Below are 23,985 nucleotides of genomic sequence, written 5' to 3' on the forward strand. Positions count from 1 at the left end.
GCTCTGAAGCTCCAGGCTGTGCCTCACGTTGACAGCTGCTAGCAGCTTGGCTCTTGGTTTGATTTCGACAGTCTGGCTTCCTTTCTCTCTGCCACCCACCAGGTTCACCTCGCTAGGACCTCTGAGAGTGTCACGCCTCTCTGTGTCATGGTTTCCAACCTTCAGGCCCCCTGGCTGGACCAAGCGTCTCGTTCATTGCTCCTCTATAACCTATAGAGGTATGGGGGACCAGAGGGATCTGAGTGGGGGATAAGGAGTGGGGGTACCAAAAGGGTAAGTGAATACCACGTTCTTCCATGGCCATCGTCAATGGTTTCATGAAGGATTTCTCTCCCCATGAGATCCATGAGTATCACCCCTAGGGAGACTATTAGGCAGCGTCCTCACCTCCCTGGCCTCATGGAAGCAGTGACAATACCGTGAGATTCGTCGCAGGTGATAAAATCACAATAGGGCCAAAATTAGGGTCTTAGAAAGTACCACTGTTATAAGATCCATATGGCCTAGAAATTACGCTATAGGCTCAGGGACTTCAAAAAGTTACTCCAAAACGAAATTAAATCAGAGAAGCTAAAAAATAAAAGGGGGGGGAAGCAAAACGAGTAGAGGCCCAATAGAATTAGATGGCAGAACCCCCAAAAATGAAATACTGACCTAACACACTATCCCTTTCTTTCTGACATACACACACATTTGGTGTTATGTCCCCCTGCAATTTCTATCTCCCTCTTTGTCTTGTTTGCACATTTTGTATGTGCATTTGGTTCGACTAGATGTAGTTGAGGAAAGGATGTTTTGTTGCATGATATTGCCAGATAGGGATTACAATGTGTACTGCGATAAAATGCACACGGGCTAATTTGTCTCTGGAGGATAGCTCATGGGCAATGTGCTCGCCTTGGAAGCAAGAAGACACAGAGCACCACAGGTTCGATCCCCGGGTCCACACTTAGAACCTTCTGGGTATTAAGCGCGTTATAACCTATCATATCATAACTGCGGCTACTGTAGTCTCCTATTTTGCTGTTGTTGCCCAGAAGCACACACCAGCTGTCCCTGAAGGTACTTTACCCATAGACTCTAGGCAGGAAAACAATCATCACTGCTATATAAAGGCATTGCAGTGCAGGCGTGTGATCTTTAGGCAAACACTATATTTTTTTCCAATTTTGGCGGTAATTCTGCAGTTTCGCTTTGCAATTACTGCAAACTCTATTTCCATTAGAACCACTCGGTCTTACACATTTACTGCTGGATCCTGCGCGGAGGTATGAACGAATTAAACTATAATTCACTGTTGATTTGCTGTGAGCAACTTTCTGGAGGAAAATCCTCCATTTCAAGGTTAAACTCTGAATTTGGCGGTGCAGTAAAAATAGAAAATAGAAGTAATTCTGTTACCAGTCAAAAATGTAGTGACAACATAACCAGACTTAAATGATCCTGTATTTTTACCACCTTTACACAGGTGCATGACCTCTAGCTTTTGTTATCCCAGAATATGCAACACTAATTCCAGGCTTTATCCTCTCCTCCCTGAACAACGTGCAGCTGCACCCACCCTTTACCTTTGCTGAGGCTAGAACAAGAAAGAGAAGAACGCTTGGCTGCGACTACGAGTTCCAAATCCCTCTAGGGCTAATTGGGCCTCTCATACTCACAGGGCCAGGTGACATGAGACATATTGTGTTGGCTAATGGCCAAAGGCAGCACAACTACGGTACAGCAACCTAGTGGTTTACTTATTATGAGCCTACCCCAGGGCCTTAGCACCAGGAAACTACTTGTGTGGTTGTCATGTGCTCTATAAATGTAAATAAACTAAAGTGGAAATGCAAATTGTCCTAATCCAAATGCACACTGGCCATTATTTGTCCCGCTATCACCATTCACAATGTTCCTCCAGACCCGAATCTCAGAGCCCCAAAGAAACCCCCGCTTCTACTTACCTAACTCCCCTCCAGCGATGGAGAAATCCTTGCCCAGGATTGCCCATTTTTGTACCTTCTGGGCGTTTGATGGGGCCTTCTGGTTAACCCGGTCCATCGCCTCCTGGATCACCTCATAGATGGCTGGGTCCTTGGTGCCTATCACCTCCGACACTCTGGTGGCGCTGCTACCCAGCTGCTGGCAGAACTGGATCGCCTCTGTGGTCAGCTCGTCCTGGGGTTCCCCTGTGTCTACATCTACAGTGCACTGAAAGAAAATAAAGAGAAAAGTCAAAGCATAATGCCAGACCGGCCCCTAGACAAGCTAGAATAGAAGAAAGATGGGGGACATTTAATGAAATGACTTATATAGATAATATATGATAGGATAATATGTGTATATTAACTTGATTTTTGTACTCACTTATGTAATGATTATGATGTTTATGGAATAAAACTAAATTAAGAGGAAAAGAAAGAATAGAAGAATGGACCTCTCAAAGATACTAAGACAATATACAAAATAGACAAATCAAGATACATATTTCTTAATCAATAACTTTCCCGGAAGCTGGGAGGGGGGGGGGGGGCGAGCATATGGTGCACAGAGTGCAGTGCACATGCAAAGGCTTTGGGAGCCAGCACATAGCTGTAAACCTTATGGCAGGCAATACAATCAGAGCTTGAGTAGGTTGTATGACTCATGTCTCTATAAGGAGGTAGGAATTGTGCACTTGAAATGTTGGAAACCCTTCCCTTGCCCTAATGTACTTTAAGGAACATCAGGCAGTGTGTATTCCACCTGATTTCCATTAAACATAATAGGTTTAAGCAACATGCCCCATGAAAGGCCAGACTAAACAGCTAGTATGGTATGGAGGGTAACAAGTGCATCTGGGTCATTTGTCAGCATTTCCGCCCTTCCATTCTCACCTTCAAAGTGAGCAGGATGGACAGGAACTTCCTCTGGTCTCCAACCAGCATTGCATTACTGATAATGGGCAACTCCTCCTTCAACGCGTCCTCAATTGGGACAGGTGGAATGTTCTCCCCGCCCGCTGTGATGACTAGCTCTGCAGATAAGAGGTCACGCGGTGAGGTTACTGTTCAAGCAGAGTCTGATGTGCAGAGGAAAATTCATATTTGAAAGTTTGCTCGTGAAATCCCACCACCCTTCCCACCACACAAAGATGTGTAACACGGAATTGAAAAGAGCCAGCAGTTGTGGATGTAGTGATCCTCAATTAGGAATCCCCATAAAGAGAATGTTCGATTATCACACACTCAAGTATCATTACACATAATCATAATGCATAACAGCTACCACACCCTGACGAGGTGACCAAGCCTGGGAACAGGTAATTGATCCATATCTTTTTATCTTGCAAAGACATCTGTATGCATTTGCATTGTTGTAGAAGCACCTTTACATGCATATCTTCTTTAAATATTTAAAATGGTGGACATGCAACCCTTCATCCCTATCTTATTTTACCATGCACTTACCCCTTTTTCCAATCTATTTTCCTTGTTCCCTGAAAAAAGTACAACTGCTGTGATGCTTTTACACCAATGGAAGAACATGCACACACTTCCTAGGGTAAATCACATCTGTGATCATAAAACATCTTTGAGGGATGCCTTTCTTTAACAGACAAGATTTTGCTAAAAATAGAGTACTTTCATGTGCTCTTTGCCTCAAGCAGATACTCATCATCACGGTGGCCATATGCCACACATTATTTCCTTCCCCCCCCTCATCGTTGGCCTAATAGAAAAAGAAATGCACATGGTGACTCTCTCTGTAGTGAGGCACTACACACAAGTCACAATACCCATGCGCCAGTCTCTCGAGAATGGTTCTGGCTCTCTCTAGCCAACTCTTACAAATACTATCCTGGCTCTCCCTCACAGAAATGTTGATCCCTTAGACATTGGTCTCGAGAAAAGCCACTCTGTGAAAAATTGCCCTGCTCTAGATAATCTGGCCTATGATAAATGTAAGGCCATTTTCTCTAATCAAAATCTATATACGTGTTAGAATAATATGCTGTAATTATATGTGGTGTGTTTCGTTAACCTCTTAATCTTTCTCAGACTCAAATATGTTTTCTTTGTTTCAGTCAGCCATTGCAATTTCTAATAGTGGTCATCCTCCACCTCAAATATAGGCATTATATGTGCATTTATGGACATAAGTTATTGGACTCTGCATCTCTGTTGCTCATTTCTTGGACAGCAATGACTTTAGATTGCTTTTCATGAATTAAAGACGCCAAACATTTGTGGCAATGTGTTGAGTGCGTGTTTCATACATAATATTTCCAACTGTGCTAAAAATCAGCTTGCACAAAACGGTTTGGCGGGCAGCTCATCATTTTACAAGCTAAATTGGAACAACCAAAACAGCTTCTTTTCTTTTGAACAATTAAATGGATCATTGTCAAATGGTGAAACATCTTCCCTGTGATAGTTGTCAACAGTGCGCTGTATAGAGCGCTCCCTTGACACAACCATAGTGACGGCCGCTGGGAACATGAGTAACTTGTCCCAACAGGTTTTCTTTACAGGTACCGTTTGTTGTGTCTTGTGTGGAATATTTTCTAACATGCATGTTGTATCTAAGCTGGTAGTCCTACTAGTTGACTGGTTATGTTGGGTGGAAGTGGTAGGTTGGCTACTGGTGAGCTGATCTCAATCCATAACCAAAACCTCTGTCTTTGAGTACTGCAGAAACAAGCATGTTTTTTATAAGATAAACCCTCCACTTTGGTAGCGGTGTCATTTGTCAAGTTGGGTTACTTGTTTACAATGTTGTTATGCTCACCTGGTCTCTGAGGAGGTGTTGTGGCACGGTTGCAGCCCTCCCGGGGGTGAAGTTGCTCGGGTCCGACTTCGCCCTCTGCGCTTATGTGGTGACTGGTGGTAATAGGTGATGCTGCTCGGGACTGCTCCTGCGTGGAGAATAGGGGGCATGAGTATGCCAGCTTGTGCGCCTGATCCCTGTCACGCTCACCTGGTCTCCACAGGGGCGTGCTTGTGTCCGCAGGATGATGTCTGCACTGGTGTTGCTCCGCTTAAATGAGGGTGCTAGCTTGAGTCTTCCCTTCGTTCTTGCCTCAGGAGAAGTTCGCCTGCAAGTCGAAACAAGATATTTTCCAACTGAATGGAGCTGGTTTTGGTTTTCACCTCCTTCCGATTTTCCTTCTCTTCCTCTGGCTCACCTTGGTTTTTTAATGGGTGAGCTCTCCATCCTGCACACTCTGGCAGGGGCGCGGTTGCACTGTGGTTCCAGGGTCAAGTTACTTCACTGATCCGATGGAGGTTGCTGAAGTGGAAGGACCGAAGTAAGCAGGTAAGTCTCTATTCCAATAACTCCTTGGAAAAGCTGCTTTAAGTCTTTCTGCCGGTAAGTATAGCGCTATGCGACACGCTCTAATTGTTCGCTTTATTTAGCTTTCCTATGCTGTGTGCGACTAATCTGCTTTGTGTTTTCTGTTCAGCAGGTGCGGCGCAATTCCAGGAAGAAGATGGAAGAACCGTTTGATGGTGTCGAGTGGCGGCGCGATGCAGAATGATGGAGAACTGCTTGATGGAGTTCCTGGAGGAGGCCTATTCGGGTGAGTAGTTACCCGAGAGGGTACCTTCTGTTCAGGTTCTTCTACAGATGCGGCGGTCCGTGGGTAAGAAGACGAGGTCAGGATGTTCTGCAGGTAAGGCCTTCAATGCGTGAATAACTCCTGTTCTTCTCTTTTCACAGGTGCCGATGAGTAGAAGACTCTGGACGGGCGTGGCAGAAGGGAAGCAAGAGCTGAACTGTCACGGTGAGCGTTACGCTGCAGGAGTGCAGAATAACGCGAAGTGTGTTCAGTTTGCAGGGTACGGTTTAAATAGCCTTGCAAGTAGTTCCAGGAAAATAGTCCCCTTAACTGTATCCTGCCTCTCAGGTAAAATAGTGCCAAGCCACACCCTGTACTGAATGGCTTAGCATCTCAGAGCCAAGTATATGGACCATATGTTTAACACCTACCATGAGCCTGGCGCCAGCGGCGCCAGGGCTGAGTCCAGGTAAGCCTAGCTGGGGCTTGAGAAGCCCCCAAGGAAGCCTGAGGCAGGGATGGGCTCACCAGTTTCAGGATTTTGGGAGCATGCACCATGACAGCACTCCCCCCTCACCCCCCAAGGTCCCCCTAAAAGCAAACTCACCCATTGGTCCTGGTTTGTTTGGGTGATTGCGGTGGAACCTTTTTAAGAACCGAGGAGCATGCACATTCTCGCTAGGTTCCCATGATCTTTCATGTGGTCCATACCCTTTCCAGTCTATCAAGTAAAATAGTTTTGATTCAGTGATTTTTGAGTCAAGAATTTCTTTAACCTCGAACTCAGGTTCCCCGTTTACTGTGACCGGTTTCGGTGGTTTCACAACTCGTGTTCCAGGTTGCGCTGGTTTCAAAAGTGAGACATGAAACACAGGATGAATCTTCATGTGCGGGGGTAAGTCCAATTTCATAGCCACCGGATTGATAATGGCCTTAATGGTATATGGACCTAAATATCTGGGGTTGAAGGTACGAGGCCCTCTCACTGGTATGTGCTTTGACGCCAACCAGACTTCATCCCCAACCTGATATCATGGAGCTTCACTTCTATGCACGTCAGCTGATTTCTTGGACCTTTCCTTAGCTTGCTTTAGATGATCCGTTGCTTGTTTGAAGGCTTGGGATATGGTAGAGTGCAAACTTTTCACAGCTGGCATTTCCAGAAGTTGCGGCGGGTCAAGATTGGAAGTTCATGGGTGTAACCCGTAGATTGTATAGAAGGGACTTTAACCTGTACTGGAATGTAGGGGGCATACTCAGTGATCCATAATCAGTTTGGGGATGGTGACTGGTGGAAAGTCTTACGTCGATTTGAGCTAACTCGCAACATTTCTTCCAGAAGCGTGAGATAAACTGGCTGCCACGGTCTGAGATCAGGATGGAAGGAAATCCATGAATTCGGACAATCTGTTCCAAAAATTCTTTAGCCAGAATTGAAGCTGAATGCAATCCTTTTAATGGGATGAAATGGCCCATTTTCGAAAACAAATGGAAGGTCTGTTATAAAATCAAGTGATAGGGTATGCCAAGGTGTAGGTGGGATGTCTAATGGCTGAAGCAGGCCTGGTGATATTTTATTCTGGGCCTTGTTTTGAGCGCAAACTCCACAGGATATTACAAACTGCTTGATGTCTTTATGCCATGACAGCCACCAAAAATGCTGTTTGACCTTGGCCTCAGTTTTTGCAATTCCAGGATGACCTTATACTAATGAGTCATGGTAATGTGAGACCACGTTTTCCTGAAGTTCTCTGCTGGGTAGGTAGAGACGTCCTTGAAAATAGGGTAATTGATTTGTGACTGAATGGTGAGGACTTTTGGTCGGCCAATTCTTTAAGGCGTTGGAGTCCATGAGATGAGAGATTCTTTCTTGAATGTCTTCTAACGTTATAGATGAAGTAATTCCAAGAATCTTTTCACCAGGAATGATGGGCACTGGGTCGGGATTGGTGTATTCCTCGGCTACTCCTATACGGGACAGTGCATCTGCCTTGCCATTTCGACAGCCAGGTCGGTAAGTAATTACAAAGTGAAACTCAGCAAAAAATAATGCCCATCGGAGTTGGCGAGATGATTGAGCTTTTACCACCTTGAGGTACTGTAAATTGCGATGGTCAGTAATTACTGTAATGGTGTGCCTAGCCCCTAAGAGGTAATGCCGCCAGGCTTTGAAGGCCGCCTTGATGGCTAACAGTTCCTTGTCCATAATAGCATAATTCAATTCGGAGCCGTAAACTTCTGTGACCCAAAGGCTACTGGGTGCAGTTGACCAGTTTCGGGGTCCCTTTGTGAAAGGACCACGCCCATTGCCAGACTGGAAGCATCCGTTTTGACCACGTACGGTAGATCTGGACGAGGGTGTTTCCGGATCGGGGCTGAGATAAATATTTGTTTTAGCTCCTGGAAGGCTTTCTCTGCCTCTTCGGACCATTGAAAACACTTGTTTTTGCGTAGCAGAGTGGTGATGGGGTGCACTAGTTGCAAAAATCCTGGAATGAAACGACGATAGAAGTTTGAAAATCCGAGCATACTCTGAACTCCTTTAATCGAGGTTGGTGACGGGCAGTTGAGAATGGCATCAACCTTTCGTGAATCCATGCACACACCATGAGGGGTTAGGACAAATCCAAGGAACTAGACCTCAGTAACATGGAAAAACATTTTTCCAGCTTTGCAAATAGTTTGTGTTGTCGAAGTTTGTCCAAAACTGCCCAGACATGTTTCACGTGTTCTTGCTCTGAACGGGAGTATACCAGAATGTCGTTGATCTATACTACGACACACACATCAATCATTTCTCGTAAAACATTGTTCATGAAATACTGAAATGCCGCTGGGGCATTGCAAAGGCCAAAAGGCATCACCTGGTATTCGAATAGCCCGTATTTGGTGCGCAAAGCGGTCTTCCATTCGTCCCCTTTCCTGATCCATACCAGGTGGTATGCTCCGCGGAGGTCTAACTTGGTGTAAATTCGGGCATCTTTAACTTGATCCAATAGATCAGGAATCAGAGGCAACGGGTAACGGTTTTTAACAGTGACCTGATTTAATTCGCGGTAGTTGATGCAAGTCCTAAGGTCACCTTCCTTTTTAGGCAGGAAGAATAAGTGTGATGCCGCCGGGGACTTGGATGGGCGAATGAAACCGTTAGCCAGGTACTGATCTAAATATTTTTTCAAATGCAGGTTCTTGGGCTCTGTGAGAGCATAGATACGACCGCATGGAATTTGTGCTCCTTGTACAAGGTCGATCTGGCAGACATATGACCTATGAGGGGGCAGTGTGTTGGCTTGATCCTTTTGAAATACATCCTGATAGTCTTGATATACCAGAGGTAGGGAGTTGGTTGGTTTCATGATCGTTGTCGCTACAGTGACCAAAGGTCCTTTAGTTGGATAACAAGTTTGAGCACAATCGACTGAGAAGGTCAACCTCTTGGCACACCAGTCTATGCAAGGATTGTGTGATTCTAACCATGGCATTCCCAGAATTATTTGAAATTGTGGAGCCTTGATTATATCAAACACTATGGTTTCCCGATGACCGTCTTGGCACAAAAGAGTCATCTCTGTCGTAGAGTGTGTTACTGGACCCAAAGTGATTTCAGTTCCATCGACTGTGGTGACTAAGTCTTTTGTTGCCTTTTCGCAAAGGGAAAGGTTCATCCTCGAAGCCAATTCTTGATCCATATAATTTCCAATGGCTCCACTGTCGATGTATGCTCTGACTATGCATTCGAGACAGTTGTTTGTGGTTTATAAGGACCATAGGCAAAACTAGGTGTGAGGTCTGGGAATCCTTCTTTTCGCTCGGCAAGCGGACCTCTACGCCTGCCGGGCGGAGAAGTTTTCCGGCTCAGACTCTGGTTCGACCTTACCAGCGACTCCTAATGCCTTTTTAGGTGGCTTCACTGGGCACTCTCAAAGGAAATGTCTGGCTGACCCGCAATACAAACACAGTTGTTGTCTTCTCCTATCCCTTTCAGCCTTGGACAGAAGCCTCCGATTTGCATGGGTTCTGACACGTCGGTGGCCTTGGAGGTGTGTTCCTTGGGGCGTACAAATACCCTAGAATCGATTCTAGCACGATCTGCCTTACGGTTCTGCAGTCTGTGATCTAGTGGGACCACCAAGTCTATGTATTCAGCACAGTCTCTGGGTGGATTAACCACTTGAGCTAAAACGTCCTTTAACTCCCCTCTCAGACCGTGGTAAAACAGCATTGTTCTTTTGTCATCCGGCCAATCAGTTTCCACAACTAGTCTGTTGAAGGTCGCAATGTATGTTAGCAGATCCTGCTTGCCTTGACGCAAAGACAAAAGCTCATTGTCCAATGCCTGACCTTGGCAGCGCCGGGCAAACAACTTCTCCATATCCAATTGGAATCTTTGGAAGTCTCGCAAGATGGGATCATCCCGACTGACCAGCGGGACCGACCAGTCAGCAGCACTGCCACTAAGATATGAAAGTACAAAAGCCACTTTGGACTGGTCGTTTTGGAAAAGCTCCTGGGGAAATGTAGACGGCACTGATTCATAAACACTGCATACCTTTTTGGGTCCCCAGCGAATCGTTCTGGGGGTGTCAAGCGTACAGCTCCTAGGAGGACCACCGGAACTGGATTGCTTGATGCAGTGGGTACCGTTGACCCCTCCCCAGGTAGCGGTGTTTGCCCCGCCTGTGACTGGAGCAACTGTCTGGTGAGATCGTCGGTGTGGTCCTTGGCTACAATCAGTTCCCTTCGTAAGGCATTGGATTCCTGTCTAGCCAAATGTACCTCGGCCCGGAGTTCCCCCAAAAGCTGAGCTAACTGATCCATTTCTGAGGTTTCCATGGCGCCCAGGTAGAGAATTTGTGTAAGGTTTTGCGTTCTGTCACGCTCACCAGGTCTCCACGGGGGCATGCTCGTGTCCGCAGGATGATGTCTGCACTGGTGTTGCTCTGCTTAAATGAGGGTGCAAGCTTGCGTCTTCTCTTCGTTCTTGCCTCAGGAGAAGTTCGCCTGCAAGTCGAAACAAGATATTAGCCAACTGAATGGAGCTGGTTTTGGTTTTCACCTCCTTCTGATTTTCTTTCTCTTCCTCTGGCTCACCTTGGTTTTTTAATGGGTGAGCTCTCCGTCCTGCACACTCTGGCAGGGGTGCGGTTGCACTGTGGTTCCAGGATCAAGTTACTTCACTGATCCGATGGAGGTTGTTGAAGTGGAAGGACCGAAGTAAGCAGGTAAGTCTCTATTCCAATAACTCCTTGGAAAAGCTGCTTTAAGTCTTTCTGCTCAAGGTATCTAATGTTCGTTCTTGTCTTTCAGGTGCGGCATTAAGCGGCTTTCGGATGATGGAATGACTCTTCTGCCAATGATGAGCAGGATTCCTGCCGGTAAGTATAGCGCTGTGCGACATGCGCTAATTGTTCGCTTTATTTAGCTTTCCTTTGCTGTGTGCGACTAACCTGTTTTGTCTTTTCTGTTCGGGAGGTGCAGCGCAATTCCAGGAAGAAGATGGAAGAACCGCTTGATGGTGTCGAATGGCGGTGCGATGCAGAATGATGGAGAACTGCTCGATGGGGTCCTGGAGGAGGCCGATTCAGGTGAGTAGTTACCCGAGAGGGTACCTTCTGTTCGGTTCTTCTACAGATGCGGCGGTCCGTGGGTAAGAAGAAGGCGAGGTCAGGTTGTTCTGCAGGTAAGGCCTTCAATGTGTGAATAACTCCTGTTCTTCTCTTTTCACAGGTGCCGATGGATAGAAGACTCTGGACGGGCGTGGCAGAAGGGAAGCAAGAGCTGAACTGACACGGTGAGCGTTACGCTGCAGGAGTGTAGAATAACGCGAAGCGTGTTCAGTTTGCAGGGTGCGGTTTAAATAGCCTTGCAAGTAGTTCCAGGAAAATAGTCCACTTAACTGTATCCTGCCTCTCAGGTAAAATAGTCCCAAGCCACACCCTGTACTGAATGGCTTAGCATCTCAGAGCCAAGTATATGGACCATATGTTTAACACCTACCATGAGCCTGGCGCCAGGACTGAGTCCAGGTAAGACTAGCTGGGGCCTGAGAAGCCCCTAAGGAAGCCTGAGGCAGGGATGGGCTCGCCAGTTTCAGGGTTTTGGGAGCATGCACCATGACAATCCCCTTCCAGACCCCTTCTCCCAAACCGTGGTACCCGTGGGATGCGCTGTCCCTGGAAAAGCTCACCTGTTGATTAGTTTTGGCGAGCACTCTGTCCTGCTGCTTCTGGCAGGGGCGCTTGTAAGATCTGGACCGAGTTCCTTCACTGGTCCCTTGCACGTGGTAGTCCAGTCCTGCTGCGACTAAGCCACTATACTTCAGGTAAGTGTTCCTGTTTGCCTTTGTCTTGCCTCGTCTGTTTTTGTTGTATTGTAAAGTTTGTTGTCTTGTGTTGCTGTCTGTCCACTTTTGATGGTTGCTCTTTTGATTTCTTCCCTTGAAGGTGATGTTACCGGCCCGGCAGAAGCTGGGGAGCTTGAGGCGGCAGCCGGAGGGAACGAGGAACAAAGCTACAGCGGTACAGTAGTTGTTAACTAGGGGACACGCAGGGTTCAAGTGCGGCTTGGCCCTAGGACGGATGTTCTAACCTCGTCTGTCTTCTTCTTCACAGGGTCCGAGTTTGTGGATGTGGAGCGCGGTGCTGCAGCGTCGGGGATCAGGATCACTGGAGGTGAGTATGCAGGAGAACGTCTGGTAAAGGTAAGTAAACTGGTCCAAGCTGCGGTGAGCGTAAAGTTGCACGCGAGTGCACAGTAACACGAAGCACCAGCCTTAAGGATGGAGCAGCTTATATAGCTGAGCTTCTGAAGCCACACCCACCAGGTTCAGCCTGCCTGCCACACCCTAGCACACCCGATGAGTCAGCACATGAAGACCAGGCCTAGGGAGCCACACCCGATGAGTCAGCTCCTGGAAAGTTCTTGTAAAACAAAAGCACTCCTGCACTGAAATAAAGTGTTCCTGCTCACATCTCTATATGAGCCTGGCGCCAAAGGTGCCAAGACTGAGTCCAGCAAGGGTCCCTGTGTTTATGGGTCCCAAAGGGACATAAGTGAGTCAAGTGACCCATTTCCCCCATCACTAGATGTTGTGGTTTTTGTGTTCTGTGGCCATGACAAGTGTGCTGTGTTCTGTGTCCATCAGTTTGTAAACTCCTTTCAATTTTGACACAGCTTAAACATTCGGTCATCATGGGGTATGCTGAAAACACTTTCTTTGCTTTGACAGTCATGACACTGTGCCTCAACTTGTTGAACAAAATGATGTATTAGTGGTATATCTTCACTCAGTGCGGCATGAGTGACAAATCCCTCAATGTTGTTATTTCTCCCCAGGGAGGTGAGGCCGCTACCCAAAAGTGCCCCTGGGAGTGGTACCCAGCAGAAGGATCCCATGGGAGGGGACCCCCCTCTGTGGCAGAGGTGAGGTCTATCAAGGGAGAACGCGGTATGTTAACCACCATGCTGCCAGGCATTGCTCACCCAACAACATGGATAGGGCCCAAGCACCCCACCCTCTCTGTTTCATCTTTCTTCTGCTAGTTACCTCATACATAGCAGCCCTGTATCAGGTAGACAATACTGTGACGAGGAAGAGTGAGGGAAGAACGAGTATGGGTGACTCCAATGTACTGACACGAGGAAGAGCAGGGCAATGAAGAGTCTGATGCAGAACCAAGACAAACATGCTAGCTATCCGAGACTCGAGAGTCAATTTGCCATAAACACTGACAAAGGACTCTCCTCAGTGTCAGTCCTGCCCCAGAGGAGCATTGAGCTGGGAAGTGAAGCTGCACAGAGAGGACGTGCTACAGACTCAAACACGGGAAGGGGGGTCCGAAAAGTCAGAGAAGAGCCAAGACTTACCAGAAGGCTGGGGAACCCGACGTCCGGTGGCAGGCAGCCATCCCAGTGGTCCAGGCGGGACCCGACGTGCAGGGAGAAACCAGCGTGGTGTATCTGCCAGAAGCTGAGAGCAGACCGCGAGAGGAGAGGGGAAGCTGGAGAAGTTTACCGGTGTTGCAGAGGACCGGAATCCTTACAGACCTAGTTGGAAGGTATGTGGAGGGGGACCGGGAAAGCACTGTGAGATGCTATAGGCTGGCTATGTTTGTGAGGAAGTACAGAACCTTCTTCCTCGTCCCAGTGCGACCAAGCAGAGAGATCAAATAAGGACGTATTGGGTGAGAGAACACCCCAGAGAGATTAAAAAAGAGGCTTGGCGGGATAGTGAACCTGGCATGATTGAAAGACACTATAACATACATGCCAACATTCAGGCGCACCTAAGAAGGAGTTTTGAGGGAGAAAATCGGGAGACGTAGTTTTTCCCATAGGAATGTATTGGCGCTGGAAATATCTTAGGCGGGGGAATGTGAGATAAAGCAATATTTCTCACTGAAAAGTCAGGAGTCTCCCGCCTAAATCGGGAGGGTTGGCATTTGTGCTATAAACCTAAGAAGGGGGTTTGGGACCTGAATACTGAGAAGCTGAGAGAGGTGTGCATGCGAGGTAACGCTTGGCAGGATAGTGAACCAGGCTGAAATAAAAGACATTACAAAGCTGAGAACGAGATGAGAAGACCAAGGAGTGAGAAGGGTATCCTGTCACTATTTCCTCTCTTCGCTCTTTCCTGCCACTTTGGGGCCTGATTTGGGGTTTATTCCCTATTGAACAGCCCTTTCAAACCTTATAAGACAATGCTGTGGTGATTTGGTAGCGCTAAATCCTTATTTTCCATGTCACTTCCCTTCCGGATCCATTCCAGGTTTTTGGCAGCCACTATGCTGCTTTAATCAAAAGACTATGCTTCTCAGAATGCCTGGTCCACTGCTTCATCTCCACCCTTGCAAGACAATGTTGGGTGGAGGACAAGCAGCACCTGCGGCTGGCAGTTGAAGCAAGCAGCACACCTGAGGTGTGTGCTCATTAGCCAGCTTTAGAAACCTCAGTTTGCTTCAGTCCAGCGCTGTTCATTGATGCTTTTTTCCTGTTTGTGACTGGTACCTTGCTCCTGGTTCTTAGCTATATCTAGTTGCTTATTTCCTGTTACCTTTCCCCTACATTTTAAATTTAGGGTGCTTATTAGAGTTCTCTGCTTCCTGGATTCCATTTCTGTCGTCTACTGTTTTGCAGTCAGCTCTTCCCAGTGGTTTCCTTTTTCTGTGCAGCCCAATTTGTCTGTGCTCTTTAATCCTTTGACTTTGCTTTTTTCAGCAGTGCAACCTTGAACCGTAGACTCCCCTCGTTTATAGATTTTCCATTTTGTTCTTTGGGTGGGTAGGTGGAGGGGTGATTTTTTTACTTGTAATTTCGTTTTCCCTGTTCCTGTTATTTTACTTTGTCTTGGAGTCTGTTCCTTGTTTTCCCTTGCACTTCTCCCGTTGTTCCATATTTATTGTTAGGTGTGGTGTGTTGTTGTAGCCAGCTCCTGTATCAATGCCTATGCTTACCTCAATATTCTGTAATCACTATTCCTATTTGTCCCTTGTCAGGAGTCTTATGTATTAATTTATCCTCCCGTTGCCATGATAGCCTTTCTGGGTCCCTGTTTAATCATTGGGGTTTCTGGGTTTCGCTGACATTTCAGGTGGTATTCCTTATCCTTGTGAGTATTGTCTTTAAGTTACCTTATACAATACCATCAGAGTGTTAGCTCAGAGATCCTGTCATTGTTTGTTATGTTAGTGAAATGTATACAGCGCACGGTAACCCGGGGGTATCTTGGTGCGCGAGAGGACTGAGGGAGCCATCATCCAAACCAAAGTAGACTAGAACAAAATAGTTTTTAACGCTTTCCTGAACGCCAAGTGATTTGACAGTTTTTTTTACTGACAATGTTAGGATATTCCAGATTTGCGAGGCAACCACAGAAAAAGCCCGTCCCCCAATGCGTGACTAGCAAAAAGTTGGCACCAATAGCAGACCGGCCGATGCCGAAAGAAAATGGCGGGTGGGAAGATAACAGGTACATTTGGACTAGAGATACTCTGCCCCCTGTCCATGCAGCGCCCAGTGAACAATACAAAGTCGCTTAAACTTAATCCGCTGTGTGACCGGAAGCCATTGGAGGGCACGCAGCACCAGAGAAATATGGGCCCCATATGGAGACCCTGTTGCCATCCGGGCGACCAAATTCTGAAGGCACTGAAGCCTTTGGATCATCCCCTTGGGCTGTTCAAGATATAAGGAATTGCAGTAATCCAAACTGCTTACCACCAAGGCTTCAATCACTGGGGGATGGATAGATACCGGTAACATAGGAAGCACTTTCTTTTAGTGTTTTGAGGTGAAAATGACTTACTTTACATACTGCAGATACTTGGTAATTCATAGAGAGCGAATCTGAGAGAATAACTCCCAGATTCTTCACCTTGGTCACAGGAAGAGGAAGAGCAGCAAGGGACGAAGGCCAAAAAGTGGACACCCGTAGTGTAGGGTTGGGGGGGGTGCCTACCACCATCACCTCTGTCTTATCCCCATTCATCCTCAACCAATTACAACTCATCTCCTCACCCACAGCAGTCAGAAACTGATAGAAGCACGACGACACCTCAATCCGATCAAGATCTAACTGTATCAGGAACTGGGTGTCGTCGGCATAAGAGTAGCATCTGACGCCGAGGAAGCAGATGAGACCGATCAAAAGCCAAATATAAATGTTGAAGAGAATGGGTGACAAGGCGGAGTCCTGTGGAACCCCATAGGTAAAGCGGCAGGAGACCGAAAGAAACAAAGCAAGAGAAAGCACCTGTGTACGACCAGCCAAGAATGATGTGAACCAGGCTAACACCTGACCCGTGATCCCAATCTGAGGCAGGCGAGTAAGCAGGTTGGGGTGGTCTACGGTGTCAAACGCCGCTGATAGGTCTAAAAGAATCAGGGCACCGACCCCACCTGCACCAACCAGTCTGCCATGTCATCCAAGAATGATACAAGTACACTTTCGGTGCCCCGACCAGGCCTAAAGCCCAATTGGGCAGGATCAAGAAGTTCATAAAATTCCAGAAAAGAAGACAGGAGAGGAGAATCCAAAGATTCCAAAAGCTTCATAGAAAATGGAAGTAAAGAGATGGGACGGAAGTTAGAAAGAAGAGATGGGTCCAGAGAAGGTTGCTTCAGAAGGGGAATAACCGTGGCAATCTTCAATTCTGACGCAATAACCCCGACTGACATGTGATATTAATGGCCGACGTAAATTCTGTTAAAAGATCCTGATAGATCTTTCATAATGACTAATGGTACCACATCAAGAGGGGAACTTGACTTGATGCGTTGTATGGCAGTAGATACCGTCTCCTCATTGAAGAGTGGAAAAGAGGACCAATTTTTCACTTCATCTAGGCCACTGTAGCCTAATTGTTGCCTGTCAGGAGCGAATGCTGGGACAGACTCGAGAATATTGGTATGAATGGCCTCGATTTTAGACACAAAAAACTGGGACATAGCATTACAACGGTCCTGAGAAGGACTTACCATGGGAGTTATTTTGTCTGACAGAGATAACGATTTAACCATTGCAACTAGCTCCTGCCCTGGCTAATTTCTACAATCACTCTTTCGCCACTGGGGTCTTCCCATTCCCCTTGAAGCACTCCCTTGTGCACTCCCTTCTTAAGAAACCCTCTGCCGACCCCTCCTGCCCGGCTAACTATCGCCCAATCTCCATCACTCCCTTCCTGGACAAGCTCCTGGAGAAACTGGCCATCTCCCAGCTCAATCCCCATACTGACTCTGTTGGTTGTCTTCATGACCATCAGTCTGACTTTAGAGCTGCCAGAAGCACGGAAACTGCTCTCCTGAACATCCGTGAAGACCTGCTCTCCAACCTTGACTCCAACACACCGTGTGTCCTCATCTTGCTTGATCTCTCTTCTGCCTTCGATACTGTCAACCATGCCATCCTGCTCATCTGTCTCTGTGATAACCTGGGTATCACTGGTCAGGCTCTGGTGTGGCTGACCTCTTTCCCAGGTCCAACTTGGGTCCTTCCCCTCTGATATCTTTTTCTCTACCTGTGATGTCCCGCAGGGATCTAACCTCTCTCCCTGGCTGTTCAACCAATATCTGGCACTCCTAGCCCACTGCATCGCCACTCTCTGCCCCAATTTTCAGTGCTATGCGGATGATACCCAGCTCATTTTCAGGCTACCCTCAGCCTCCTCCTTTCCTTCCCTTATCTCTGACTGTCTGTCTGCTATCCAGGAGTGGTGTGCCGCCAATGACCTCTGCCTTAATGCCAGTAAGACTGATATACTCCTTATCAGCACACCCACTCCCTCCTTCCCTGCAGCTCTTTGGCCGGCCTCTCTTGGCCCTCCTCCTGTTCCCACCTGCACGGCTAAAAACCTCAGGGTCATCTTTGACTCCACACTCTCCTTCTACCTCACATCTCTGACGTCTCTAAGAAGTCACACTACCAGCTACACCTCCTCAGAGATATTCTTCCATTCCTCTCCTTCCCCCAGAAGCTCACCATCTCCAGAGCCATGGTTCTCTCTAGACTGGACTATTGTAATAGCCTCTACCTAAATCTGCCTGCCTCTACTCTCCGCCCTCTTCAACTTATCTAGAGCAGGACTGCAAGACTTGTCTTTGGCCTCAAGCCCAGGGATCGTATCGCTCCAGGATTGAAATCTCTGCATTGGCTCCCAGTGGCTGCGAGGATTAAGTTCAAAACCCTCTGCATTGTCCACACGGCCTTCTGGGGCCGCAATACCTTCAACTCTCACTTCCCAAATATCTTCCTTCTCGAGCTCTTCGCTCATCTGCCTCCAACTCCTTCAGGGTCAGTCGCTTCTCCAAGCAATGAGTTGGTGGTAGATCTCTCTTCGGCAGGGGCCTCCATCTGGAACAGCCTTCCTGCCTCCCTGAAACTTGGAGAACCATCTCCCGTTCCGGAAGCACATCAAAACCTACCTCTTTGCTTCTGCCTTCTCTCCTGCTCTCCCTTGCTGAATTCCTGTTTGATACTGCACTGGTTACCTGGCTACCCTTTTTGATCTCGGGCCCAGGTCCTGTCAAATGCACACCTGCACTACTTCCCTGGCAACCCACCCACCTGGTGACTGTTGTTCTGTATCCCTTCAGTCCCACTGCCAGCAGTTATGTCTGCTCTTACTTGCACTTGCCACCATCTGTGCCGTTCGATTATCTTATTTATTCCACTATCCCATGTACTGCACTTCCCCCTCTCCCTTCCCCCACACACTTTTCCCTTTCCCCCTTCCCATGCACTTGCGAGATCTGAATGACACCTGGCCTAGTAAGATCGTTGTCTGTCTTCCCTCTGTTCCCTCTCCCTTGCCTCGATCGTGCCTAGAAACACTTGTGTATAGGCACGTTATAAATGCCATATCATATATTATATCAAATAGAACTTTAGGCTGGCATAAGGCAGCCTCAATTTCTGGCCAAAATATGATTTCTTGGCTGCAGCAATAGCCAAGACATATGCTGCTGAGCATGCTTTATACTCGGCTCAGAGAATGCAATCATATGCAATGTGCCATTTGCGCTCCGACTGTCTGAGTTTAAGACGGCAGCTTTGAGATGTTCAGAGAACCATGGTTCTGAAGAAAGCCGACGGGGTTGAATAAGGTGACGAGGATCCATAACATCAGCTGCTTCAAGAAGCGAGCCAGATAATTTAGAGAAAGATGTAGCTGAAGCCGCTTTGCATTTGGCTTTGACTAATGTAACCAAGCCCAAACAAGTCAGCCAAACACCAGCCGTGCAGCCATACACACGGTGGGCGGATGCTTGTCAGTGCCCGACCAGTTAGTAATATACAAGTCACCAAATAACGGTCGGACCAAAGAACAGGCTTGACAGATTCAATGGATATCAAAGCGTCACTAGCCAATACCAGATCCAAGGTATTACCCATACAATGAGTAAGACCAAGTATCATTTGTTGGAGATCAAGGTCCATCAAACTAGCAAAGAATAAGTCGAGCACAGGAATCCTGGGAGCATTAGATTTGAAATGAAGGTCCCCCAATACTACAAGATGCCTGTATTTCAAATGGAGATCAGCCGTGCTTGTCCTGTATGTGGGCTTAGCGCTGACAGGGCTAGGAGGTTGCTGACTTTCTTTGTAATCATAAGGCGGTTCCAAGTGCTTACCCCACATCCCTTTTCATATATTTGTATTGTTATCACGCTCTACTTGCACTTCTTGGGTTTGAGTGTACATGTGTGTTGGTTCCTGAGTGCATGTTGTTTGACTCAAAGCTATTCACTGTGTGATCTTGTGCACATTTCTCTCGCCATATTCACTGCCTTTGTCCTCCCATGACATATTCTTTGGCAAAAGACAGAAGCAGAACAAACGAAGAGAGAAAGATTATCTAGCCAAAGTCGAGAGAATACCAGGGGAAGAGAAAGAGATCCTTTGGCACATGTTATGAGTAGACCAGAGGAAGGAAGATCTATACTTTGGTAGAAATACAGACACTATTGATACTATTGAAAGAGAGCCTAAGAAAGGCTTTTGCAAGGGAGGCACCTTCCGAATCTTGTTTCTGGAACAATAAAGAAATCAGCTGAGAGGTTCTGGGGAAGAGAGACTTCCTCCCCATCTGTGTAGATCAATTGTGAAAAAGCCTAGTGACTGCCAGAGGCAGACGGATTTCCCCCATCATTCACAAACTGACAAAAAATTACCCCTAAGGAGGGAGCCACCCTTTTGGAGTTGGGGTGTAGCCTACTTTATAGTTTTCTTTTGAATTGTAAGTGACAGAAAAATGTTTGGGACATTGCCACATTGGCACAGTGGACTATTCTTTTTTGACAGACATTCTGACCCCATCCTAAGTTTTGTTTGAGGCAGGGAAAGCCCTCTTAGTTATAGTGACAGGTATGGTTGTTCCTTATCTTCTGTTAAATAAAGATTTGAGTCAACAAGCATGCCACCTTTGTGTACCAAGACTACTTCTGCACCCTTACCCATGCCCCCTGCAAATGTGGTTAGCAGCTATTGCAAAAGGTCTGAGAAAGTGTATTAACTACTCTAAATTGAACCACGGTGATGAATTATGCATAACTTCTACCCCTACATACTGCACCTGTACTGCTTTCTTTGCTCTAACATGCTTTGAAACAAGTACAAAGTGGAATTCCACCTTTGGCAAGTTGTTGACCTGGCAAGTTGTGTTCTGCCTGAATGTTTGTCCATGCTGCCTGTGCCTTTACAGAATGGCAAGAAATGGTGATCTACTTTCTTTGTTGCTCCCATCAATGTAACAATGCTTCTTCTCTCCTTCAGAAGTCATGGACAAGGGGCAAACTATGGTATATGGAGGACTCTGACCGTGCACAATGCAGGCACTATGTGTCATGTCTCGTTTTCACCAGCATTCGCTATGGACAAGGTGGAGGAGGATTTGATCCGTGTTTTCTCCGACATGGCTGCTGCAGTGCCATGCACCGTTCTCGTTCGCCTAAGGGTGTGTGCTGGAAGAAGGTCGTCTCTCTCACTGCATCGCAGGATCGAGATCGGGAAGTATTTGAGCAGCTGCTGGAGGCAACAGCGGCGCGTTGCTACTCTTAGCAGGGACGCTCGTAAATTTGCATAATTTTCTTGTTTATTCGCCCATTTTGTCCACTCTGCTTTCTCACCCCTTTGCCTCTACTGAATCGATTTCTATTTTCTCAGAACTCGCCCCTCCTGTTCAGATAGCTGCAAGACTGCCTCTGACCCGCTTACCTAATCCGCAGACCTGAGTCTACGCTACCGTTCCTGGAGTCCTCTTGTGGCGGCGATTGTTTAATCCCACTGCAGACTAGCGCTAACCCTCTCTGTCCTCTTTCAGCTCTCCTGGAACATAAGTGCTCCGGTAGAAGCTCTGCTCCAACCAGAAAAGGAAGTCCATTGCCGAGAATAACAAAGGTGTTCCTTCTATTCGCTCACTTATGCCACAGGGTTTACTCCCCATACAAGGGTTTCCCTGGAGTCTCTGCCTCTGTTTATCTACACTGGGCTGCTGAGGTTTCTGGGTGATTCTTGCCAGCATCAAGAACTGTTGAAAGTGTCCTGTCCATTGTGAGTATATATTTCATACCTCAGGTCACTGGAATTGGGATCTAACGCAGTGGGCCTCATTACAAGGTGGGCGGTAAGGGATACCGGACACCGGTAAGGAGACCAGTGCCGGTAATCCCTTACCGCCCTATTCCAAGGTCCCTTGGCAAGGACCGTAAGGAACATGTGGTCCAACCACATGTCCCTTACGGGTCCCGCTAAGGGACCAGGGCACTAATAACGGGCTTGCAAGTCGCATGCCCATTATTAGCGCTCTCCCCATTGAGCCCTATGGGGGCTCAAATGGGAATGGGGAATGGTTTGTTCAATGGGGACTTAACGGTCCCTACAGGGGCAGACTATACCGGTAAATCCCCATTGAACAACACCGGTGCCGGACCCGTTATTGGAGGCAGTCATGGTGCAAATAGCGCCATGACTACCACCAATCTCGGAATGAGGCCCAGTGTCTTTTTGTCAGTTACCGCAAAACTACCATTGAGTCAATGGCTGCAGCCACTCGGATATAACATCTTGCAGCTCTTTTAAAATATGACTTGCAGTGTGTTTTTTTTTTTCTTCCAAATAAGCAGATGCAGAAGCCAGACATTTTTTGTTTACCACTGCCTATGCTTCTGGTTGAGGAGCATTTCTGACCTTCGAGGAGGAGATTTCTTGGTATGTAGTCTGACGAATCCCCAGATTTTGTCACTTTTCCCCTAGGGTGAGCCCCTTCCCATGAGGTCAGGGAGGTGAGGCCGCTACCCGATAGTCCCCCTGGTGGTGGTACTGAGTGTGTGGATCTCATGGGGAGGGGCACTCCCTTTGGCACTAGGGATGACCTAGGGAGAACATGATATCCCCATACCCCACCTTAACCTGACACACCTTCCTACCCTCTTGACAACAACACTACCCTAATATTCCTATATGTTTGTGTAGATCGATCAGTATAGAAAGTACTTGGACGAGGAAGAGTGTATGCTCCACAAAGGGAGAGTATCTTAGAAGTACTGAGACGGAGAAACCAATTGACCCACTGGAAGATCTCCAAGTTGGAACCAAGATGAAGAAGAGGCCAAGAGTCATGCAGATATCCCCGCAGAACCAAAGCAAGTTTTCTAGTTGTGTCAAAGGAGGTATGAAACAGCCGGTCAATAAAAGAGAAGCGGGATAAACAATGTTGTCAGACCCGCTCTGGAAGAATCACAGATCAGAAGCCGCACAGACGAGAGTAGCCAGGAGAGCAAAGACCTGGAGGCAGAAGTGTACCCGAAAAGTCTGCCGTGGACAGACCGGCAAAGGAGGAGCAGCAGCAATAGGCAATGAGCTGCTGCACACCCTGGAGAAGCCAGGAGAGACCCAAACGGGAAGGTGGAAAAGCCCACAAACGACAGGACGACACTGGAAAGCACCCTGCAGAGCTCTGGGCAAAAGATTTAAGAAAGACGGATCTGGGACCTGCAACCCATAATGAACAGCATCCTAAGCCCTCTTCCTTGTGGCAGTACCTGGCAGGGTAGTGAACCAGGTCTGCCAAAACCCTAGGAAGAGGAAAGACGCATCTGGGACCCACACTCAAAGAAGGGGAACCTTTCAAACCATCTTCTTCCTCGCAGTGCCTGGCAGGGTAGTGAACCAGGTCTGCTCACAAGAGAAAGAGAATGAAATACGGGTCTGGGACCCACCCCATAGAATTGAGAAACCAGTGGCAGATTTGCAAGCCAAGGCAAAGGGCCAGGGGAAGGGAAACATTCACCCTGTCATTGTGGACTACCTCCCAAAATATAAGACCGACCAGGGGAAGGGAGTCATTCCCCCAGCTTTCGTGAACTGTGATACAGAGCCTGAGAAGGGCCTGGAGAAGGAAGTCTTCGCCAGGCTTTAACTGTGGTAAAGAGCCTGGGAAGGGCCCGAGGAAGACAGTAAAACTGCTAGCCAAGTGAGACCAGGGGAAGAGAGCGATACCCCATTGTGTTGTGTAGCGTGAAGCCAAGCAGGAGAAGGCCCGGGTATGGGTGTCATTCCCCTGGCACTGGGAAAGTGTTGAAAACAAGCTGCCTGAAGAGGAGAGGCATTCTCCAAGAACCCAATAGTGAGGAAAACTATGGGCAATAAGGAATGATGTTTGAGTTGGAACTTTTGAGTTGGAAATGAGAACTTTACAGTATCTCAAGCTGGAACCTTGTGTTGTATCATGGAAAGGAACTGGGACCTGGAAATTGGATTTGTTCTCACAGGCGCAGTTCCCACCTACCAACTTGAACTATAACCCAATGTCCAGAAGAAGGGAGCCGTTCTTCTGGCCCAAAAAGATCCAGTATCCCTTTAGTTTTGTTTCTAGTGTAAGGTATATAGGTATTTACTTGGATGTTCTGATAGATGCCTTAGTTCCTTAGTAGTGGCAGGGAAACCCCTCTTAGAGTCAGGGAAA

The 23,985-nt window shown here is 47.4% G+C and overlaps 1 protein-coding gene across 1 annotated transcript in view; it reads right to left on the reverse strand.

The window, feature by feature from the left end:
- The window catches only part of LOC138511207 (long-chain-fatty-acid--CoA ligase ACSBG2-like), a 655,074-nt gene that overhangs the window by 118,766 nt on the left and 512,323 nt on the right, over positions 1-23,985 (reverse strand). Inside the window, exons 11-12 of the mRNA XM_069626736.1 lie at positions 2,862-3,001; positions 1,950-2,196 (exon numbers count right to left, since the gene is read on the reverse strand). Coding sequence (XP_069482837.1) covers positions 1,950-2,196; positions 2,862-3,001 — 387 coding nt within the window. The remainder of the gene's footprint in view (positions 1-1,949; positions 2,197-2,861; positions 3,002-23,985) is intronic.

Source organism: Ambystoma mexicanum, chromosome 6p, assembly GCF_040938575.1.
Source record: "Ambystoma mexicanum isolate Mex_15411 chromosome 6p, UKY_AmexF1_1, whole genome shotgun sequence".
NCBI lineage: Eukaryota > Metazoa > Chordata > Amphibia > Caudata > Ambystomatidae > Ambystoma > Ambystoma mexicanum.